The sequence below is a fragment of the Carassius auratus genome, chromosome 9, assembly GCF_003368295.1.
Source record: "Carassius auratus strain Wakin chromosome 9, ASM336829v1, whole genome shotgun sequence".
NCBI classification, from domain to species: Eukaryota; Metazoa; Chordata; class Actinopteri; order Cypriniformes; family Cyprinidae; genus Carassius; species Carassius auratus.
In genome coordinates this window covers 11,344,689-11,365,155 of record NC_039251.1, presented here as the reverse complement: position 1 = coordinate 11,365,155, position 20,467 = coordinate 11,344,689, and the positions used below count along the sequence as shown (strand labels likewise).

The following is a 20,467-nucleotide window of genomic DNA, read 5'->3' as shown; positions in this document are numbered from 1 at the left end:
TAATTATTGTTAGTTTATTTAACGGTCCAGATCACAGGAATACACTGTACATGCGTCAAAGGCTATTTTTTTTTAAATCTGCAATCAATGGACTAAATGTTAAATTACCCTAAAAACAAATAAAAAGTATAAGTAAAATTACAACAAATTCTTACACTTATGGTAATCAAAAAAGCAAAAGCACAATAATAAATCATAATAAGAGAAAATTAAGAAACAACAAAACAAAATACGCATTTGCATTTAACGCATTTTCACAGTTCATAATTATTCTTATATATAATTACTGTATTTATAAAAAATAATTATTAAAATAAATATAGCATATATTTATTATGTATAATTGAATTTCCACAAAAATATACATGAATAAAAAACAAAAAGCAAATTTACATACGTTATGTTACACATTACTAGGAATGAAAAGCACCAATAAATTCAATACATAAAATAAAAAGTAATTTAAAAAAAAACTCAACAAATTATATAGCATCCTTTAACAAAATAAATTAAACCGATTCGCGTAATTTATTTCGACTTCCTATCAGTTATGTTTAAACAACGAATACAAAACAGCGCATACATAACTAGAGCGCTCCTTGATAAACGCCCCCTATCTGCAGCGTCTCGTTACGTAATTAATATTCATGAGCTGAATAGGTTTTGCGGATGTGTGCTTTGTACTGCGCGTGCGTGGGTCAGACTGAACAGCTACCTTTGCCCAGAAAGCGATCTCGGCTTAAGCCTCCGAAAGTGTACAACTTTACAGTTTTAGCAACTTATTTCAAACCACATGCTGTTGTATCTTTCTTTTTATTTTAGCTGACAATGAAAGCTGTTATTTTAGCTGCAGGTTATGGAACAAGACTTCAAAGGGATATCGAGAACGACACAACTGGGAATTTCAAACATCTAGGTGGCATTGCAAAGCCGCTGCTTCCTGTTGGTCCATGTGCACTTATCTCACACTGGGTCCAGGCACTGACCAAAACACGATGTGTGGACACAGTCTATGTGGTTGTGAGTGCAGATATTATTTTTATTTTTAATATATGACCATATTGAGCTTTTACAGTCAGTAGTGTTTGACTTGCATGATTATTATGCACATAATAATAAATTGTACAATCTGTTGAACAGACCAATGATCTTTACCATGAAGCATTCCAGCAGTGGGCTCAAGGATTCCCCAATGTTCAAATCATAAATGATGGTACAAGAAGAAACGAGGTGAGCATTATGGAATGGAAGGGTTTGTGGATGTGAAATATAATATTTCACTTTTTATTGTCTCTGCAGGACAGACATGGTGCTGTTGCCTGTCTTCAGTTGACAGTCAAGTTGTGTGCTGTGGATGACCACTTACTAGTTATCGGAGGGTATAACCAGCATCTGATTAAATAAGGAAAATGTTAGAAATTGCTTTAAAATTAGAAAGAGCTTCTCTTTTTTTCATTTTGCAGTGATACTTTATTCAAAGAGGATTTCAGCCTGAGGAAATTCACAGAGAGGTTCTTTGAAGTGCAAAATAAAGACAAAGAGAGCAACTTGGTGCTATCATACCAATGCAAGGATGAGGGTAAGCAGAACTATATTTCCTGACTTTGCTAAACACATGGTCACTAAATTTTAAAGCAATTATTATTTCATTTGCATTTTCAGAAACATCTAAATACGGGATTCTGGAGTTGGATGAGGACCTTAAAGTACAGTGTATGAAGGAAAAACCTCTCTTGAGTGAAACAAGTTCACGTAATGCAGTATGTTTTCTTTTGTATTGTATGACACAAGATGATATTTCAGTACTGTTTGTCCTTATTATTAAGAGTCAATATTTTTAATGTGTTGTCCTCGCTTTGCAGTGTCCTTGCTTTTACTTGTTTTCACAAACCTCGCTTCCACTTTTGGACATTTTTCTCAATGAGAAGAAGGTACGGTTTATCTATATATATTTAGCTGTTATCGATCATGTACATTTTTTTAATATAATCCTTCTTGCAGAATACACCCATTGAAGAGCGGGATGCACCAGGGACCTTTCTTTCATGGCTCATATTAAGGTTAATTTTGGGCATATAATAAAGCACTGTATTTTTTTTTTTTCAATGACATTAATACCTCTGTTTATTTTAGGAGGCCTGTGTACGTGCTCAGGATATCTGGTCGATTTGATGTGGGAAATCTTCCATCATACATAGAATGTGACAAATACTTCAAGAACCAACTTCAAAATCCTTCTATTTATTTAATGTAGTACATCCATGTAATGACATTCAGAATAAAACAGGCCATAAATTTTTTTCTTTTGTGAATTATTGCCAATTATACACATTCCTATTGCCCAAAGCCAATAATTTAAGGAGTATATTCATATTTAAAAGAACAGAACCAAAATAGACAACTATCAGAATATTAAATTATGTAGAGACAAGCCTTTTGCACTTATCCGAGGCCTTCTCATGGTTGTTCTCTAACTTGGCGATTCTGGAACCGAACTGCATGGCTCTCTTAGGCAAGAGAGCAGAGAGTCCCAATCCCAACTCAACAGCTGCTAACCTCAGCAATAGCTTTTCTCCAACTCCTCTAGGTAGAGACAAATCAGCCTTCTCCGACACAGGTAGTCTGTTAAGGAAACTGACTACATCTTCATCCAAGTATGGGAATCTGAGATAAAAGAAATACATGTATTATGTACAATACTATATGTTTGGTTTTAACCTTAAATATTTTTAAGCTGTAAAGTGTAATTCTTGCCTGGCCTCTTTTCCATGGTCCCCAATGATTCGGTCATCCCTTCCAAGATTTCTTGAGGATATTCGTCCCAGTTCCATAGCCAGCTCTTTGATGAGTCCTTCTAGTCCCGAGTTATTAAAACGCACCCTGTGTCTGGAGTATCCCGCCAGCTGTTCATCTGCCCCAATGCCAGTCAAAACCACCTGCAAGAAGAGGAAACATTTATACAGTGTGGATTTACATTAACATCAAGTTTTCATTCAGACATAATTCAAGTGCAAACGGAAGAAAAAAAGGAAGTTACCTTTGCTTCTGAAGTATAAAGTTCTTCAACACCCTCATTTATGACTCCAATTCCTCTGGCGGCAAACCAGACGGCACATCCAAGGCTGTCATCTAGAACAGTGTCCAAAGGGTGCACTAAGTGGCAGATGCGTTTCTGACGCATTTCTTTAAGCTCGTCTTGATTTACATTAATTTCGATAAAGTTCCACTGGCGCTTCGGACTGAGGTTTTTTAGTTCTTGCAGACCAGCTCTACCAGTTATTCTGTCTGGCACATCAAAGCAGTTAAAGCTCTGCTGATCCAAATGCGTATCATCTGCACCACAGTCTTTCTTCTTATTTTTCCCTTTCTTCAAAGACTTGGGAGGCACTTTTCCTTCTTGGATTTTGAAAGCAACATTGAGAAGGTCGATGGGTCTATCTGCAGGGATGTGCCTATCAGCAAGGGCAGCTAATATCATTGAATCGATTCCCCCAGAGAAAAGAATGGCAATATCAGCTTTCGTATGATTCAAGGGGGTCGCCAATTCGTCTTGAGCAGGTAGGTACTGTACTCTCTTACGGACAGCTTCACTCAGAACGTCAATGAGCTCGCTAACCATTGCTTTCTTTTTAGAGTTTGTTAGGAACTCTTTCAGATTTTCAACAGAGGTTTGAGAGACATTCTGTACTTGTTCAGTTGTAAGTGATAAAATGGATGTGTTCATTGGACAAATAGGGGAGGTCAGGTAAAGTCCAGAACTATTTATGTTTACAGAGACAGAGCTGGGTAGACCTTCGCATTTCAATTCCGGGCTTTCATTTGACTCTTCGTCACGGTGGAAAACCCATGGATAAAGTTCGAATATAAATGTCCCTAGAGGTGAAGAGTCTGTTAGGTCAAACCTGTACACTCCACTAGGTGGTACTTCCTGCCATTGGGACTGAATATTATCTACTGGCATGGAAGCAACTGATGAAAGTGTGAAAGATGTTCTTTCAGGATCAAATTTCCAAAGCAGACTTCTTCTTCCAAAAAAGTCTCTCCCAAACCAGATACAGTGCTCTTCTTTTTGGTAATATATAAAGGCCCAGGGTCCTTTGAGCTGTGATAGTAAAGCTACTATATCTGAGGTGCACTGAGCCATTGACAGGTGATGGAGAACAACTTTGGTATCATTTTCTCTCAGATCTACTCTCAGACCATCAAATACCTCTCCATTCCAGAGAAGCATGTTTCCATTGTCATCTTGAAGAGGCTGGGGTGTCAGGGAACCTCTCATGTGAAGCACATGTGCAGAGAACAGGAGACTGCAGGTTGAGATTGTTTCTGTACAATCAAAGCTAGAGCTAGGCCCTCTGTGTTTGAGATTTTCATGGACATGCTTATCCACTGGATCATGTGGTGTGGTCCAACTGACCACACAGCAGATCCCACACATGATCTCAAGGCACTATATATCTTGAAGTTCTTTTCTCATGTTATCCAGATCCTCTATAAGAGACAAGACGATGGCTGTATTAGAAAGCACTCTAATGCTACAACTATTATTTATGATTTATATTTTTTATATTTATATTCATCATTTATAAATCTTACTTTTACAAGCGCTTAGGGTCTCTTCTTTGTCTGCCAGGAAGAATATATTGCTGTTGGGCTGCTGGGTGTACACACTCTGTAAGAATAAGCTTATGAGTACCAAAACATGATATACTAGCAAATCTACAAATGCCTTGTCCCAATACCAATGTGTGGTCTCGGCCATATGAGAGCATGTGCGCGTGACAGGAAGTAAGTGTGCAAGACTATCCCAGGTCTTAAAAACATTTGTAAATGCTTTTTGTCACCTAATTATAATGTGGTTACTGTGGCTCAAGTGGTAGAGCATTGCGTTAGCAGTGCAAGGTTGTGGGTTCAATTCCCAGGAAACACATGTTAGGTAAAAAATGTTAGCCTGTAGTCACTGTAAGACGTTTTGGATAAAAGCGTCTTCTAAATGCATGAATTTATTATTATTTTTTTATTAGAAACACCAAAAATTGGGTTGTGTTGTTTTATAGGGACTACTGAACAGACATTTATAAATTGAAATAAAAACAAAGCTATGGAAGCATTTGCATTTTTATAACACCTAAAGTGTGTACCATCAGGTAATGAAAAGTTTGATACACTTGTGGTCTTCATCCTCATTTGAACACTTGGACCAAATACAGGAAATACGTCAAACACTTACCATTCGTCAAAAATTTAACTAATTTCTTTCGTCTTTATATAAAATATGACATGTGAAGACCTTGAGATACACTTTGATATCTTGTACATGTTCTTCTTACATGCAATATTCTTAAGAAAAACATGACACTGTATAGCTGCCTGATAGCAAACAGCAATAGCTTCTATAATTTTCTGTTCCTATGAATGTGTTACATTTTATTTTGTTACAACTTTCATTACATTTATTTAATTGGGAAACTGTCTCCAAGTATTATGGAGCATATTACAAGCATATTCCCTTTCTTTCAAAATGAAGAAACTTTAAAATAATTGGAAATACTGATTTCTAAGATTATTGATTATATTATTATTACAGGTTACTGTTTTTTTTATTTTATATAGTATATGGTGTTCTGTAGGAGCTGTGCAAACTGTAGTTTATTTTTTCTCATCTATAATTGAGTGATCGCATCTGCTACTCCAAATGTATATTGAACCATATGACAGACTCATTATTAATATAATAAGACGACATACATACCCTGTTTTTCTTCAAATTGCTCAACTCGTCAACAACAATCTTTTGCTCTGTTATCTGTAGAATGAATCGTACGTGTTTACAGTCATTAACTGGAAACATAAATGTGCTAAACGTACTGTAATAGTGACCGCTTATCATAAAGTTATGATTATGATATTGTACAGTCTATACAAAATATTTTTTAAAGGAAACCTTCTTGTTCAGCTCTTCCTTTGGTGCGCGCTCTTCTTGAGCTCCAGGTTCAGTTCTCTGGCTGTTTTTAGAGGACATTTTATATCGAAACACGTCCGATGATTTAAGGAAACATTTCCATATGCAAGACAAGTCGCTCGTTCGTCGAACACGAATGACGCACGCGGGAAAGCAGACCGTCTATGGAGCAGACAGCGACGCTTGAAAATTACGTCACGTAAGTGTTTACAAAATCGTTAACCCCAACAATAATGATGTATGGTTAGGAGATATAAGAGACTCCAGGCACTCCTCACTGTACTCCTCCTCTAGCAACACCAGAACATTTTGGATGCTTTTTGAATCCGAAATGATTGAGACCAGAGTATGGATTCCCAGAAGTCTCTATTTTGTAAATATGGGCCCTGGAAAAGGTTAAATTAATTTATTTAGCTTTAGCTACAGTGGGTAATTCTAGTGGTGACAACAACCATGCAGGCTGTGTCATACTCTGTGAGATAAAGGGTCACTCTTTTCATAGCTTTTGCTGGCTCTGCAACACTCTCTTTTTCTAGCAAAAATTCACTCATCACTAAATGAAAACTTAAAGTGAATACCTGAGTATTTCAGGAGCCTTATCACAAGTGCATTGTTTTTGAATGCTGGTGCTACTTCTGTTATATTTTCACACTTAAAACAATAGTTTGGTATTCCCCTTGTACCATTATCCTCTTATATGCTAAGAAATAAGTCACCTGGCAGTTCTCTCCCGAGTGCTTCCACTACTGACATTAAGTCTGAGTATGATTCAGTGGGCTATATAACACTTTTAATTGTCAGGAAATTACTTGTCTTTAAAAGTTTGGTTCAATATGCTGATCAAAAATAACCTTAAACCTATATATATATATATATATATATATATATATATATATACATACATACATACATACATACATACATACATATACACACACACATAAATACACACATATATATATATATACATATATAATATTTTTTTAAGTAACTTTCAGGAGGGTGTACTCATTTTCGCAACACAAAATTGTATCACTTTGATAAGAAAATCTTATATCTCCAAAGAACCCTAACATGTCATCTAAGTAAAGAATAATTGCTGAATTTGTTGAGTTTTAGAGGGGGTGTACATGTTACCCGATACTATCCTTTCTGTATCAAACATCTTATCCAAAACATATCCAAATATTTTTACTGCACTGTAACAGAGAGGTTTGCTAAAACATGTCAAAGCACATTGTTGCATTTTAACCTTCAAAGGAAAAAATATATATAGTCAAAGCTGACATTTTACTATCTTATTGTATTTTTTTTATTAATAAATCCATAAAATACAAGTATATAGCCTTTTGACTTTTTCTCCCACAACACTAAATATTCAACAACTACAATCCTAAATCCAGAGTCCTGATCCATGAGGTCATCACTTGTGATGACAAAAGGTTTTGTAACATATCCCTGAAATGTATACAGTATATACATGTTTTGACAATATAGGTCAATATTTAGCATTATATATCCAAACAGATGTTTTAGAATATTTCATGGACCCACCAAAACAGCTGATGTCTAGATTATCTGATACTATCCTGTCTGATTTCCTACAATACTTCAGGGGGTATTATGATATCATAACACTTGGTGTACATGACGTACTTAGTTAGCCAAATATTTTGTTGCCCTGTAACTGGAGTTTTGTTTGCATTTTAACCTTGAGTGGTAATAAGTTTAGTCAAAGCTTACCGGCTTTTACTGTCTTAGTCTAAAAATGTGTTGAATCCATTGGATTCAAGTAGTATTTAGGGTACAATGGAGCCTTCTGCTTATTTCTCCAGCCTCAACCAACATCCACAATCTTAAATGTGCAATCCTTATCCATGAGGTTTCTTCTTGTGAAAACAAAAGGTTTTATAACACTTTGCACATACCTGAAATGAAACCGGTTGCAGATACTTTTATTATAATTAATATTTGCAGGTCATACTGACCCTAACGCCTTTAATACAATTAATCAAATATCACACAATAATAAATAGTAAATTATAGCCATACCAAATGGGATACATAAACACACACAAACAAAACAAAAATGAGGTAAAACTGTATTTAACTAATTTTTCTAACTGGAAAAATCTTCTTACAATTAGCATTTTCTAATTGTACTGTTATTAACACAACATAAATATACTGTATACAGTAATTATAGCCTATACTGTTTGGATTTATTTATTTTCTTTATGTTTGTAAGAAGATCTTAACTAATGGGCTTATGATTTTGTGTTTTAGGCTCAGTTCAAACACAAATTATGTGCTTTTTTCAAGTGTAACTGTTGAAAGTGTAATGTTTAGTAGATTTTTTCTTTGTATCAGGTGAACTTTCACCCTTGGTGTATGGTTAAGCTGTTTTTTTTTAATGTGCTATAAAAATTTCCAGGGTCAAGACACCAAAAGAGGAACATTTGGTGACCATAAAAAACATGATTATTATTTTAAAACCAAATCAACCTTCTTTTATGGGACCAGAAAACAACAACAACATAAATGTCTAATGTCTGATAAAAAACTATCTGATGTATTGTACAGGCAAACTATATATTAAAATTTGATTCATTGCAAGTACACACTAGATGTGCACTTAATTATTCAGATATTAAAAGCAGGCAACTAGAAGTCATTTTTAATCGGTTGTCTCTTTAGCTAAATATAGAAGGAATCCATTGGTTTTGTTAATCATTCCTATTTTTAATACCAGTTAGATCCCACTCTCCTGTTTCGTAAACTACTAACCTCATTCATGACACTGAAAACCTTCATTTACTGAATTACAGTGTTTGTGTTTGTGGTCCTGTTGATTGTGCATTAGTCCCTGTGCTTCACAGTTCTGTTGAAATGTGTGGTCACTCATGAAAGGCTTAAGTGTTAAATCACATGGACAGTGTTTACTTGTGTGTTTCCACCTCTAATATCACAAACACACTATTTGTATGGGTTCAGTCGTGGTCATATGCTCCTGTATAGATTCTAGTCACCTGTGTAAAGTCTGGGTCCTTATCAGACGAAAAACTGTCAATATTCAGGGTTACTAAAATATGTTGGAAAAATTCCTCTGCTGATTTGACAGGTAAAAGAAAACCAAGATTAATTGAAATAGCTGAATTTACATTTTTCAGACACTTTTATCCAAAGCAACTTACAGTGCATTCACACTATAAATGTTTTATCTGTATCTGTATTTCCTGGGAATTGAATCCAAAATCTTTTGCACTGCTAGTGCAGTGCTCTACCACTGAGCCACAGGAATGTTTTTATAGATGTAGACCACAAATATGTGTTTTCCACCTTTACAACCATTAAAAGGTCCTGAATATTTTTGCTGTGTCATATTATTTAATTTTATTGATGTGTGATTAAATGCAGATGTAAATGATATGAGCAAGCAAGGTGTAACGCTCATTGTCATGCTATGAAACCAACAGAGTGACAGAAAACAATACCAAGTCTTTGACCTGAATCATCCTGTTCCATGTCTCAAATTTCTGTGGATAGGATGGTACTGTGTGCAGCATGACTCAGCTATGAGCCTTCTGTGAATAGGAGGTTCCTAAACGTCAGACTTTTTAATGAAGCACAAAACCAGTTTTAAATGTTGCTTTGTCATGCCATGCAAATACTGCAGCAAACAAATATGAAAACCACTAACAAAGAGGCATAACGACATGATCCTCTGTGTTTGTTATGTGATTATTAAATGTGGCATATCATTGCATTATGTTATTACTTAAAAATAACCAAATGGAGCAAAGCATTACTTTACTTTTTATGCATTATCTTGTGACAAAAAATGGATACAAACTGATATAAAAACAAGTTATGGGCTTCTGCATAGGCATTGTTAAATGAAGATCATCCACTAAGACTATCAGTTATAAAAGACTGAGATGCACTCTTTTGAGACTCTCATGGTTATGCAATAATCGGTTTGGTGTGAGTGTAATAAAGCAACTTTCCCTCAAACCAAAAGCAGAAGCCAAAATCGTGATTCTGGACATACATAGCTTTTAGAAAAACTGTAGATTTGGGGTTTTTCTGCTATTTCACATTATGTTTGTTTCTGTGCTCAAATGCTGTGTGTTAATACTGACACTAAACACTGACCTGAATATAATAAATCTGAATACTATTACGAAGAGCCATTCCCTGCCAAGATGTTGGAAAATAGCTGTCATTGATCCAAAGTGCAACAGTACAGTGAGAAAGAAAACTTCTAGAGCTGATTGTGAATGTTAAAAGGGCTATCTATCTATCTATCTATCTATCTATCTATCTATCTATCTATCTATCTATCTATCTATCTTTCTATCTATCTATCTATCTATCTATCTGGTATGTTTTGTAAAATTTCCTATTGACCATTTAGGCACCATGTCATGGTGACACATAAAGAGATTATCTGATTATAAAAGTAGTGTTGATACTTATATGGGTTTTTAATGGAATACCAATTTAATGATAACTAGTAAGTTATACTGGCCTGTATTATATGAAAGACACATAAAAAAAGTGTATTATGTAGTGAAGTGAAATGAAATGTAGTCTGGGGCTAGTTCTCACACATCAAACAATATCAATAATACTACTATTAATGATTACTTAAATATTAATTAAACATTTCTTGCATTAGTACCCATAATAATGTTGAACATGTGACAACATGCCCCAATACTTTCATTATAGCTTATTGTTGACCCTTATCTTGATGTATGTTGTTTTGCTTTCAGTTTGTTCACTTAACCAACAGCTATAGCATATATCAAGCATTAAATTTGACTTTGAAGGAGAGGATTCACAAAAACGTATTTTCAAACATATGTATTAAATCAGGTTAAAGACACTTGTGGAAGAGACAAACATTTGTGACACTAGCCCCGTCTCCCATAATATAACATGCTATCTTTTGCAGAATCATGATTGTAACCTTGTTAAACGTTTTCCTGAACTTTCTATCCATCAAAGAAACCTGAAAAAAATCTACTCAGCTGTTTTCAACATAATAATAATAATAATAATAATAATAATAATAATAATGTTTTAGCAGCAAATCAGAATATTTGAATGATTTCTAAAGGATCATGTTACTAGAGTAATGATGCTAAAAATTCAGCTTTAAATCACAGGAATAAATTACATTTCAAAATATTTTCAAATAGAAAATAGTTAAATAGTTTAAATATTTCACAATATTACTGATTTTGCATCAAATAAATTCAGGCTTGGTAAGCTGAATATAATTCTTTAAAGGGACAATAAGTAACTTTTTAGGTATTTTATTATCTAAAATCAATATTTTTATTCATAAATATGCCCTCAATGGTGTACAAATACCTATAACAATGTTTAAACTAATCCTTGTAAATGAAGAATTTATTATCTTTATATACATGAGACGGGTAGGTCGACGGAGGCTTCCATGTAGTTCCACCATCTTGCAAAACTATAATAGCAGAGAGGGACAAAAAGTACTAAGCCAACGCGTTTCCACAGCGCGTTTTCAGTCAGAGCCAGAAACGCAGGTGCGGAGCAGTGAGAGGCGCTTGAAACTGCACCGGCAAGTTTAAAAGTCTGGATTGCATTCTTATTATGGACCATACATATGCCGCGCCACAGGAGAAGAAAACATCGTCGCCAAAACAGTCAAAAATAGAACGTAAAAGGAAACGTGACCGTAGATTACAGAAAACAAGAGTTAATGTCGGGGAAGCTTTTTCTAGGTGGAAAGAGCTAATGCTGGATAAAGATTTAAAAAGAGACGCTGAAGTGGCCTGTTTTCTTCTCGACAGGTAAGTCAGTGTTACAATCTATATTATAATATTTTTTTTATATCTAACAATGCATATAATTCAGAAAATATAACGAATAAATTAGACATAACTACTAATTACAATATTTCATGTTTTCCACAGTCAGAAATTCATACTGTAACATTCGTTTGTTAGTTGTCATGTTGCAGTTTGTTTGAAATAACACACCTGTTCACCTGAAGGAAAACTCGACGAAGTGCTATTAGAAGACATCCTGTCAAAGCTTTTTGGTACATATTGCCTACGGTAGATGCAACGCGCATTTGAAAAAGCGAGGCGCTGGAGAGCAAAATTAGTTTGAATGCAAAATACAATTTCACCACTAGATGGGAGTAATTCCTACTTAGTGTCCCTTTAAAGGGGTCATATGATGCGATTTCAAGTTTTCCTTTCTCTTTGGAGTGTTACAAGCTCTTGGTGCATAAAGATCTGTAAAGTTGCGAAGACTAAAGTCTTAAATCCAAAGAGATATTCTTTATCAAAGTTAAGACTTGTCCACACCCCCCTAAAACACCTCATTCAAACACGCCCCCACGTCTATGTCACTATGTGGGAAGATTTGCATAACTCCATCCAGATGTTGACACAAAGAAAGAAGGCTTACCTTTTAATCTCGTTGTAACGTTCGCAAGCTTGCCGCTGCTCATTAAAGCTGGTCTTCGCTCACTCAAGGCCGCGGTGTGTGACACTGTTTCTTTGAGAAAGTGAACCTACTTTGTTTGGCCTTCCAAAAGAGGACACGACAGGAAATCATGTTTAAATCACGTTCATAAAGGGTATTTTTGTTTATGTCTCGTCGCTCCAGCCGGACAGGGCATCACAATATCTTAAGGGGTGTAACATTTCTGTCACACACTTGAGGTATTCGGTCAATCTCAACGCACTGGAGAGCTTGCCAATCATGGCACACCTCGCTTTTCAGACCGATGAGCTTTGAAAAATCAACACGTTTCAGAAGGAGGGGCATAGAGGAGCAACAATAATGTACAGTATGTGGAAAATAATGTGATTTGTAACCTTAAACCGCATAAACACATTTCTTTACACCAAATGTTCTTTAGCAGCATCATATGATCCCTTAATAATCTTACTGTTTAAAAAAATATATAAATACACAGTCAAAATGTTTTATATATATATATATATATATATATATATATAGCAGTAGATTGGCCAGGACCGATTTTTTTGCATGTCACTGGTTCTGTCTTTGTTGAGTGCAAAAGGCAAGGGGCGGGGTCTATTATCGCAATATATTAGCAGCTGTCTGTCCGCGGTCTGTGTGGTAAACACGGTCCTCGGCTGCGTCCGTGAGCGCGGGTCTGGCCCTTTCGGGATTTATATGTTTTTACACATTTAATCGTTCCGTAAAGGTTATTTCTCTCCAACTTCAGCTACAGTGATAGCTAAGTTTGGAGAGGAGAGAAGGGAAATATTCGTGTTTTTGCGCAGGAAATATTTGCAGAGAGGGTTTACTTTTGTCCTTCATCCTGGACAATACGAAGACATTTAAATCCTAACAATAAGACCGATCGAACACATTCGATTTTCAACGCACAATGGAGAAAACTGCATCTAAGAAACCTTGCTGTGGTAAGTGTTATACGAATTTGTTTGCCAGTGCTGTGTTAAGAAGAGAGCGTTCGGCTTGACCAAAATAATAAATAAACATGCACTTGAATTTCTGTCTTTTCAGAAAGAGTTGGCGAATTCTTCAAGTCTTCAAAGTTCCTCATTTACCTCGGACATGCCCTGTCAACATGGGTAAGAGTCTCATTGCATCCGTTTGACAGCCCATCCTTTTTCTTTTTTTTTTTTAATGCGTCAGTCAGAATAACAAAATATATATTTATTTATTTGCATATTTATTTAACTATTATATTTCATTTTTAATTTAGCATTTTTAAACACACATAGATAGATAGATAGATAGATAGATAGATAGATTAAATTTAAGATTACCTTTAATCCCTTTTTATTGTGTCCCTTAAATTTTCTTCCCTTCCACTGAAGGGTTAAATTCCTCTATTGTAAAATCAGGATAAATTAGATTTTTTTCATGACAGCAGAGTGACCATTTGAAGATCAGAAATGTCATTGATTTTACTCCAAAATGTATAAATATTATAAATGTTTTAACACGTATGTGCATATACATATGTATTTGTATGTGCATATAAGCACACACACAATATGTACACACATAGATATCTATTACATTAGACAGAGAGAATATTATGTGCATTATATATTTTTTTATTAATGTTGTCTTATATAAATTGTATTGATCCATACCTGCTAATATAAGCTGCCAAATACTTATCTCAATTCATTCTTTAGCATGAACCCTGTAAAACTACAGTGATATTTCAAGCACAGAATTCTTTTGACTCATGATTGTTGTGTCGTTATGTTACAGGGGGATCGGATGTGGAATTTTGCTGTGGCTGTGTTTTTGGTGGAGCTGTATGGCAATAGTTTACTCCTGACAGCCGTGTATGGACTGGTGGTTGCAGGGTCTGTCCTCTTACTGGGCGCTATTATTGGTGACTGGGTGGACAAAAACCCCCGACTGAAAGGTAATTATGGCAAAGCTCCAAACACAGAGCATGCAGATTTATTGTGTAACCTGACACATTACTGAGAGCATGCATCAGTTCTAAATATCTGATTATGGCGATTATTCCTACATTTTTTACTTAGTCTGGATTTCTTTCTCGATTTCAGTGGCGCAGACGTCTTTAGTTGTCCAGAACAGTGCTGTCATTCTTTGTGGTATCCTTCTGATGGGCGTTTTCCATTTTAAAGGACAGCTTACTACCTTATACAACGGATGGTTGCTGGTGAGTATTTAAAAAGACTTCCTAGTAAAACTCTGACACTATTCATCAGTGTTTGCTGAATGTGTAAACAGTTCTCCAGAAGCACTCAGAACTGATTTAGATGTATGTACTAATAACGAAAGTATTCATTTTCAAGAGCAGAAGCCTCATGCTGCAGTTCTCGGTGGCCTCCAGTTTAGTTTTTGCTCCATTTTTACGCAAATGATTTCACTCTAAAATTGCCTCGCTGTTTAAAATGTTTGGGGGAAAAAAGTTTTCTCTCATAGCTAGCAGTGGCAAACAATCTCTGTTTAACAGGATATTTCGTTATTTCAAGCTTTTCAATATTTCTAACCTATATAGGAGATAATGTCATAAAACATACAGCTCCTTTCTTTTTTCTGCATGGACTCCACTTTTTTGTCAAGCTTGTGCTACTGAAACATGACACCTTGATAACAAAGCGGTGATGTGCTTGTCAGCAGAATTCAGGGTTGTCATGTGAGCAGAAAGCATGTTGCTTGCTCAATATTAGTCCTTTGAGTCTGTTAAAGGGCTGGAAAGCTTTAACTTTACATACACAATAACAAACAAAACCTGCTGTTTGTCCCGGTGTCACTGAGGTCGAGAACCCATAGAGCAGGCAAAAAAGCGTTTTCTGTTCTGGACTGCTCCTGAAAACCAAGTCAAGCTTTTAATGGCAGTGGACTAACAACAAATAATATTTGCTGCTATTTTAAACATATTTTTAATGACATGTTCTCTGACATTGCAGACTACATGCTACATTATGGTCATCACCATTGCTAACATCGCTAACCTAGCCAGCACAGCTATGTCCATCTCCATCCAGAGAGACTGGGTTGTGGTGGTGGCTGGAGATGATCGGAGCAAATTGGCAGGTCAGGATTTGGAATGTTTCACTTTCTTTAATGTTCCTTACAGAGGCCCAAAAAATATTTGGACAAAACTTCAAATTTGATCAACTTCATCCCATAAGATAACAAGGTCACACTTTATGTTAAGGTCCAATTCTCGCTATTAAGAAACCATTAACTATGACTTTTGCCTCAATAACGACTTATTTGCTGCTTATTAGTAGTTAGTAAGGTAGATTTTAAGTTTAGGTATTGGGTAGGATTGGGGATGTAGAATATAGTCATGCAGAATATGTGCTTTAAACATACTAATAAACAGCTAATATCATTAATAGGCATGCTAATAAGCAACTAGTTAATAGTGAGAATTGTTCCCTATACTAAATTGTTACCGATAGCAAAATATCAAATTAATTTTAACCAATTAGTCTCATGGTGGTTTTAAGTAGATTTATAAGGTCAGATCCAAGCAGAGTAAACAAAACTGTAGTTCACCATGTTAACTATAGAATTGTTCCTCTATAGGTTTGACAATTATTTTTAAAATATAATTTTCATGTAACTGAATGTGGCTTAAGTTTTCAAATACTTTTTTCCCTGCTTACTGTATTGTCTATAAAACTTATTTCACATAGTTGAGGAAAACTCATAAAATACATTACAATCCCATCAATCATCTTATCTTTATAGTGTGCTTACTTCAGCTGTCAGTTCTTATGACTCTTATGTTTAAACCCATCGATGTACCTAGTGAACCCAGGAACCTACTGGAAATCCAAGAAAGTTGGCACACAATTTTATTTTGTTGATAGGAATCTAAACTATAGCATGGATACATTAGTTTGATCAAAAGAGACTAGTGAAAACATCTGTTACAAAAATATAAAGATCGTCACACTGAAGAATGAAGTAATGGCTGCTGAAAATTCAGCTTTGTCATCACAGGAATAACTACGTGTGTACATTTAAAATTGTTATACTTTACAATATTACTGTTTTTCTTCAAATATAACAATGTAATATTTGCAGCCTTGATGAGCATAAGAGATCAGAAAATGTCAGTTTTTAACAATTACACTCTCTTTTGTTTCTTCATATTTCTGTTTGGTTAGATATGAACGCAACTGTAAGAATAATCGACCAGTTAACCAACATTTTGGCTCCAATGCTTGTGGGCCAGATCATGGCATTCGGCTCCCATTTCATCGGCTGTGGTTTTATCTCGGGCTGGAACCTGTTCTCCATGTGCTTGGAGTACTTCCTGCTTTGGAAGGTTTATCAGAGGACTCCAGCGCTTGCCTTCAAGGCAGGACAGAAGGACGCTGATGACCAAGAGCTGAAGCATCTCAATGTACAAAAAGGTTTGTAATTCCACAACCTCTTTTAGCACTTACCACAAAAAAGGTATTAAAAAAGGTATTAAAGGCAAAATCCAGTGTTTTTTTTATAGTTGAGCACATTTGGATGTGTTAGGCTATTATCTAACATAAGATTAAGATAACATAAGTAGTATGAAATATTCACCTGCCTCACTTTGCGCACATCCCTGTTACCTATTGGTTTTCTTCCATTACAAAAAATTTACATTCCTTAAAATTATGACACCCTGGAAGTAAATAATCAATTTAATCAAGAAGTTACTCAAACTGTAGTGTTCACCTCAAACGTCTAACCATATTACTAAAGTTTTTAAAATATTTTTATTTTATTTTGACTAACAAAAACCATTCCTTTTTGGACAAATTTGTAGATTTAGCACATTAATAAAATGTTTTAATTGTTTCAGAATCAGATCCTATTTTTCACTCCGTTTGTGGAAAGAACTGTTCATTGCGCAATCAGTCTTTTTACTTTTGTGGTTTTTCCTTTCACTGTTGCAGAGACTGGAAATAGTGAAAGCCCGGCTGAAGGCTCCCAGTTGATGAATGAAACCGATGAGGTGAAGAAGAACACCGGTTGCTGCTACCACATGACAGAACCCATCCGCACCTTAAAGGATGGCTGGGTGGCATATTACAACCAGTCCATCTTCTTTGCTGGCATGTCTCTGTCTTTCCTCTATATGACTGTTCTGGGCTTCGACTGCATCACCACGGGCTACGCATACACTCAGGGCCTGAATGGCTCTGTGCTCAGTCTCCTCATGGGAGCATCAGCTATATCTGGAATCTGTGGAACGGTGGCTTTCACCTGGATCAGAAAGAAGTGTGGCCTGATCAGAACCGGCTTCATCGCTGGAGTCACCCAACTGTCTTGCCTCGTGCTCTGTGTAGCATCTGTTTTCGCTCCTGGCAGCCCTTTCGATCTCAGCGTCTCGCCCTTCGACGAGGTCTTGAAACATCTGTTTGGAGACAGTGGCTCGCTGCGTGAGAGTCCTACTCTTGTTCCTACGATTGATCCGCTGATCCAGATCAACGCCACTGTTTTTGAGGAAGCCCCACAAGTAAAGTCCTACATGTCCGTCTGTCTTCTTTTCGCTGGTGTCATTGCTGCTAGAATTGGTGAGTAAATGAGCAACCAACAGGAAACAATAGAAATAGTTTTTAGACTTACTTTTCCATTATCGTCAAGAGGAGATTGATGATGATATCCATATCACCGGAAAGTTATAAAGTCAACCTTTGAGACCAAAAACAAGCAATGTTTGTGATAAGTGCTCTGATGCTCTTTTATGTCATAACGTGTTTTAATTGATTCTCTTGAATTACTTGCAGGTCTTTGGTCCTTTGATTTGACCGTGACCCAACTGATCCAAGAGAATGTGATTGAATCCGAGAGAGGCATCATCAATGGTGTTCAGAACTCCATGAACTATCTTCTTGATCTCCTACATTTCGTCATGGTCATCCTTGCACCAAATACAGAGGCCTTTGGCCTTCTCGTGATCATCTCGGTTTCCTTCGTAGCTATGGGACATATGATGTATTTCAGGTTTGCCTATAAAAGACTCCGGAGTCGACTCTTCCTTTTCTGTTCACCCGAGCAGAAGCCTGATCCCAATATCCCCTCACTTCCAAACTCTGTATAACTCTTAAAGAGACCGTAGGAGATGCTCTATTAGAATATTACATGCTGTGTTTTTCGCGAAACCTGTTCCATCTGTTTTACTAACATGCATGCTTTTGCTGCTTGCAGTGCTTGTGCATTGAGTTTATAGTCTTAGCCATTAGCTAAAATAACAAAGGCAAGAAGGATCTTTCCTTAGTGTAGCTTAGAATAGAAATACGTTAAAAAAAAGCATGCAGTACTTCCCTCTATTATACTTTTTGTTCAAGGTGCTGTAAAATTGCCTGAGAACTAATCACAGGGGGAACATACGAACACAAGCTCTGGTTCTTATGTGCTATACATGCTTTAATTACTTTTGTAAAAGCTCCAAAGCAAAAATGGGCATATTTATTCTACTTTTACGTATTTTATTAGTCGGCTTTATGGTTGTAGTTCACCTTCAGACTAGTTTTGCAACACGCTTTACTTGAGATAGTGTAGTTGTTGCCCCTCTTTGCAAGCCATGGTTGTCTCTTTAATAGTTATTTGGAGTGTGCTAGTTTTTCATTCTGTATGTTTGTATGATGCTTATATATTTATATAAATGTAGTCAGTATTCTGTATCTCAGCTTCGGTGGTGCTACACTGTTATTATAACTTTTCTGGAAAGCTATGCAGACATATTTGACAGTTTGTTCATGTAACCAAAGTGGATTTTTTTTTTCACCACGTGGAAGTGAGGGGATTGCAGTGGTTCCTCGTCTTAGACATTCCGTATATTGTTGCTGTGAGATTCAGGCCCTGATACACTCGCCCCATTGCAACTAGAGTTTTTAGTACTAGATTTGTTTTCGTCTTGTCTGATTTGAAAGTGATTTCAACATATAATTCTTGTTTTTACAAAGATTGTTACACAAGCACTTTACATGATAACATTTTGTCCATTACAAAATAAGCAGAATAATACACTTCAGGTATTACAATATGTGCACAAAATAGTAGCAGTTCTGCACCAAAACCTGGAATAAATTTTTTTGGAACAAAATCCTCATCCGCCTCAAAATTGCAACAAAAATGGGACTTTAGAACTAGCTTATAACTCGAACACCCTTGTGAGTTTACTGCCCTGTAAGTGACGCCATACCTCAGATTTCCCTTAATCCGTCTAATGCTCCACAGCACAAAGTAATTATTACAGACCTTCCTTTGAGCCACAAAAGTCAAAATCATTCAGGTACTAACATCCTTTTGACAACCACAGCTGGCTTGAGATATTTTTTTTGTAATAGTTGTGTAACATTGACCAGCGGGATTACTCCATATGCATTGAAGAGAGGAGGGATAATTAAGTCCAGTGTGGACGGCTGGTCTGAAGTGCAGCTGGTCACAAACACAGGTGCCAAGATTTCACTGGTTAAATAAGCATATTTAACATGTTTCAGGATTATATCACAAGGCCCTTACAAACATACTGTCAGTTTTTAAACACTTAATTTCTTCAGTGCATACTGTCTTGTTTTTCTGTGAATGTAAAACCTTATTTACTTCTGTAAAATATTTTTATATTCTTGTGTTGACTAGTTTTGTCCTCCTGTGTGACACCGCTCAGATCTTACCCTAGACACAACTACAAAATGAAACGCCTTTACAAAACAATATATATACTTAAAATCCAGTTGAATGTAATGTAAGAACAAATGTACATTATTTTTTTATTGAAGCATACTCCTGTTGTGTGGTATACTTGCAATAAATGTGGCTCACACTCCACTGCAGGGGGAATTATACAACTCAAAAGACTTGTACTGCATCTTACTTCATCCGAAATAAACAGATTTGTATCCAAATGCAATGTTTGAGTGATTGACCGTGAACGGACAGGAGCTGGGACACATCCCGTGGCAACAGTACAGGGTCACATTCTTCAGAAGTGTTTGATGGTCGCTTTCTCTAAAAGGC

At 36.0% G+C, this 20,467-nt stretch overlaps 4 protein-coding genes across 4 annotated transcripts; 2 read left to right on the top strand and 2 right to left on the bottom strand.

The window, feature by feature from the left end:
* The first annotated feature begins 668 nt into the window (after window positions 1-668).
* Window positions 669-2,299, top strand: LOC113108360 (uncharacterized). Its single transcript, XM_026271432.1, has 8 exons — window positions 669-1,020; window positions 1,141-1,230; window positions 1,300-1,379; window positions 1,464-1,579; window positions 1,663-1,760; window positions 1,863-1,931; window positions 2,002-2,060; window positions 2,134-2,299. The coding sequence occupies exons 1-8, from the start codon at window positions 829-831 to the stop codon at window positions 2,252-2,254; spliced, it is 825 nt and encodes a 274-aa protein (XP_026127217.1). The 5' UTR covers window positions 669-828; the 3' UTR covers window positions 2,255-2,299.
* Window positions 2,222-4,485, bottom strand: asnsd1 (asparagine synthetase domain containing 1). Its single transcript, XM_026271431.1, has 3 exons — window positions 3,038-4,485; window positions 2,755-2,936; window positions 2,222-2,664 (listed from the first exon to the last, which is right to left on the bottom strand). The coding sequence occupies exons 1-3, from the start codon at window positions 4,436-4,438 to the stop codon at window positions 2,418-2,420; spliced, it is 1,830 nt and encodes a 609-aa protein (XP_026127216.1). The 5' UTR covers window positions 4,439-4,485; the 3' UTR covers window positions 2,222-2,417.
* LOC113108361 (ASNSD1 upstream open reading frame protein-like) lies at window positions 4,288-6,145 on the bottom strand. Its single transcript, XM_026271433.1, has 4 exons — window positions 5,945-6,145; window positions 5,753-5,806; window positions 4,597-4,672; window positions 4,288-4,491 (listed from the first exon to the last, which is right to left on the bottom strand). Exons 1-4 carry the CDS (start codon window positions 6,020-6,022, stop codon window positions 4,451-4,453), a joined length of 249 nt encoding a protein of 82 aa, XP_026127218.1. The 5' UTR covers window positions 6,023-6,145; the 3' UTR covers window positions 4,288-4,450.
* A 6,940-nt stretch (window positions 6,146-13,085) lies between these two features.
* On the top strand, window positions 13,086-20,355 carry LOC113108358 (solute carrier family 40 member 1-like). Its single transcript, XM_026271430.1, has 8 exons — window positions 13,086-13,413; window positions 13,517-13,584; window positions 14,240-14,399; window positions 14,548-14,663; window positions 15,418-15,544; window positions 16,633-16,881; window positions 17,401-18,021; window positions 18,235-20,355. Exons 1-8 carry the CDS (start codon window positions 13,380-13,382, stop codon window positions 18,546-18,548), a joined length of 1,689 nt encoding a protein of 562 aa, XP_026127215.1. The 5' UTR covers window positions 13,086-13,379; the 3' UTR covers window positions 18,549-20,355.
* The last annotated feature ends 112 nt before the right edge of the window (window positions 20,356-20,467 follow it).

Bases quoted from the DNA above. Each gene is read 5' to 3' on its own strand.
- LOC113108361 (XM_026271433.1), bottom strand. From the start codon at position 6,022: ATGTCCTCTAAAAACAGCCAGAGAACTGAACCTGGAGCTCAAGAAGAG. The intron at 5,807-5,944 runs GTTTCCTTTAAA...TTCATTCTACAG, and splicing joins AGGAAGAGCTGAACAAGAAG to ATAACAGAGCAAAAGATTGT. The intron at 4,673-5,752 runs GTATGTATGTCG...TTATTCTTACAG, and splicing joins GCAATTTGAAGAAAAACAGG to AGTGTGTACACCCAGCAGCC.
- LOC113108360 (XM_026271432.1), top strand. From the start codon at position 829: ATGAAAGCTGTTATTTTAGCTGCAGGTTATGGAACAAGACTTCAAAGG. The intron at 1,231-1,299 runs GTGAGCATTATG...TTGTCTCTGCAG, and splicing joins ATGGTACAAGAAGAAACGAG to GACAGACATGGTGCTGTTGC. The intron at 1,761-1,862 runs GTATGTTTTCTT...CTCGCTTTGCAG, and splicing joins AAACAAGTTCACGTAATGCA to TGTCCTTGCTTTTACTTGTT.
- LOC113108358 (XM_026271430.1), top strand. From the start codon at position 13,380: ATGGAGAAAACTGCATCTAAGAAACCTTGCTGTG. The intron at 15,545-16,632 runs GTCAGGATTTGG...CTGTTTGGTTAG, and splicing joins TGATCGGAGCAAATTGGCAG to ATATGAACGCAACTGTAAGA. The intron at 18,022-18,234 runs GTGAGTAAATGA...AATTACTTGCAG, and splicing joins TGTCATTGCTGCTAGAATTG to GTCTTTGGTCCTTTGATTTG.
- asnsd1 (XM_026271431.1), bottom strand. From the start codon at position 4,438: ATGTGTGGGATCTGCTGTGTGGTCAGTTGGACCACACCACATGATCCA. The intron at 2,937-3,037 runs GTAACTTCCTTT...CTCTTCTTGCAG, and splicing joins TTTATACTTCAGAAGCAAAG to GTGGTTTTGACTGGCATTGG. The intron at 2,665-2,754 runs GCAAGAATTACA...CTTTTATCTCAG, and splicing joins GACCATGGAAAAGAGGCCAG to ATTCCCATACTTGGATGAAG.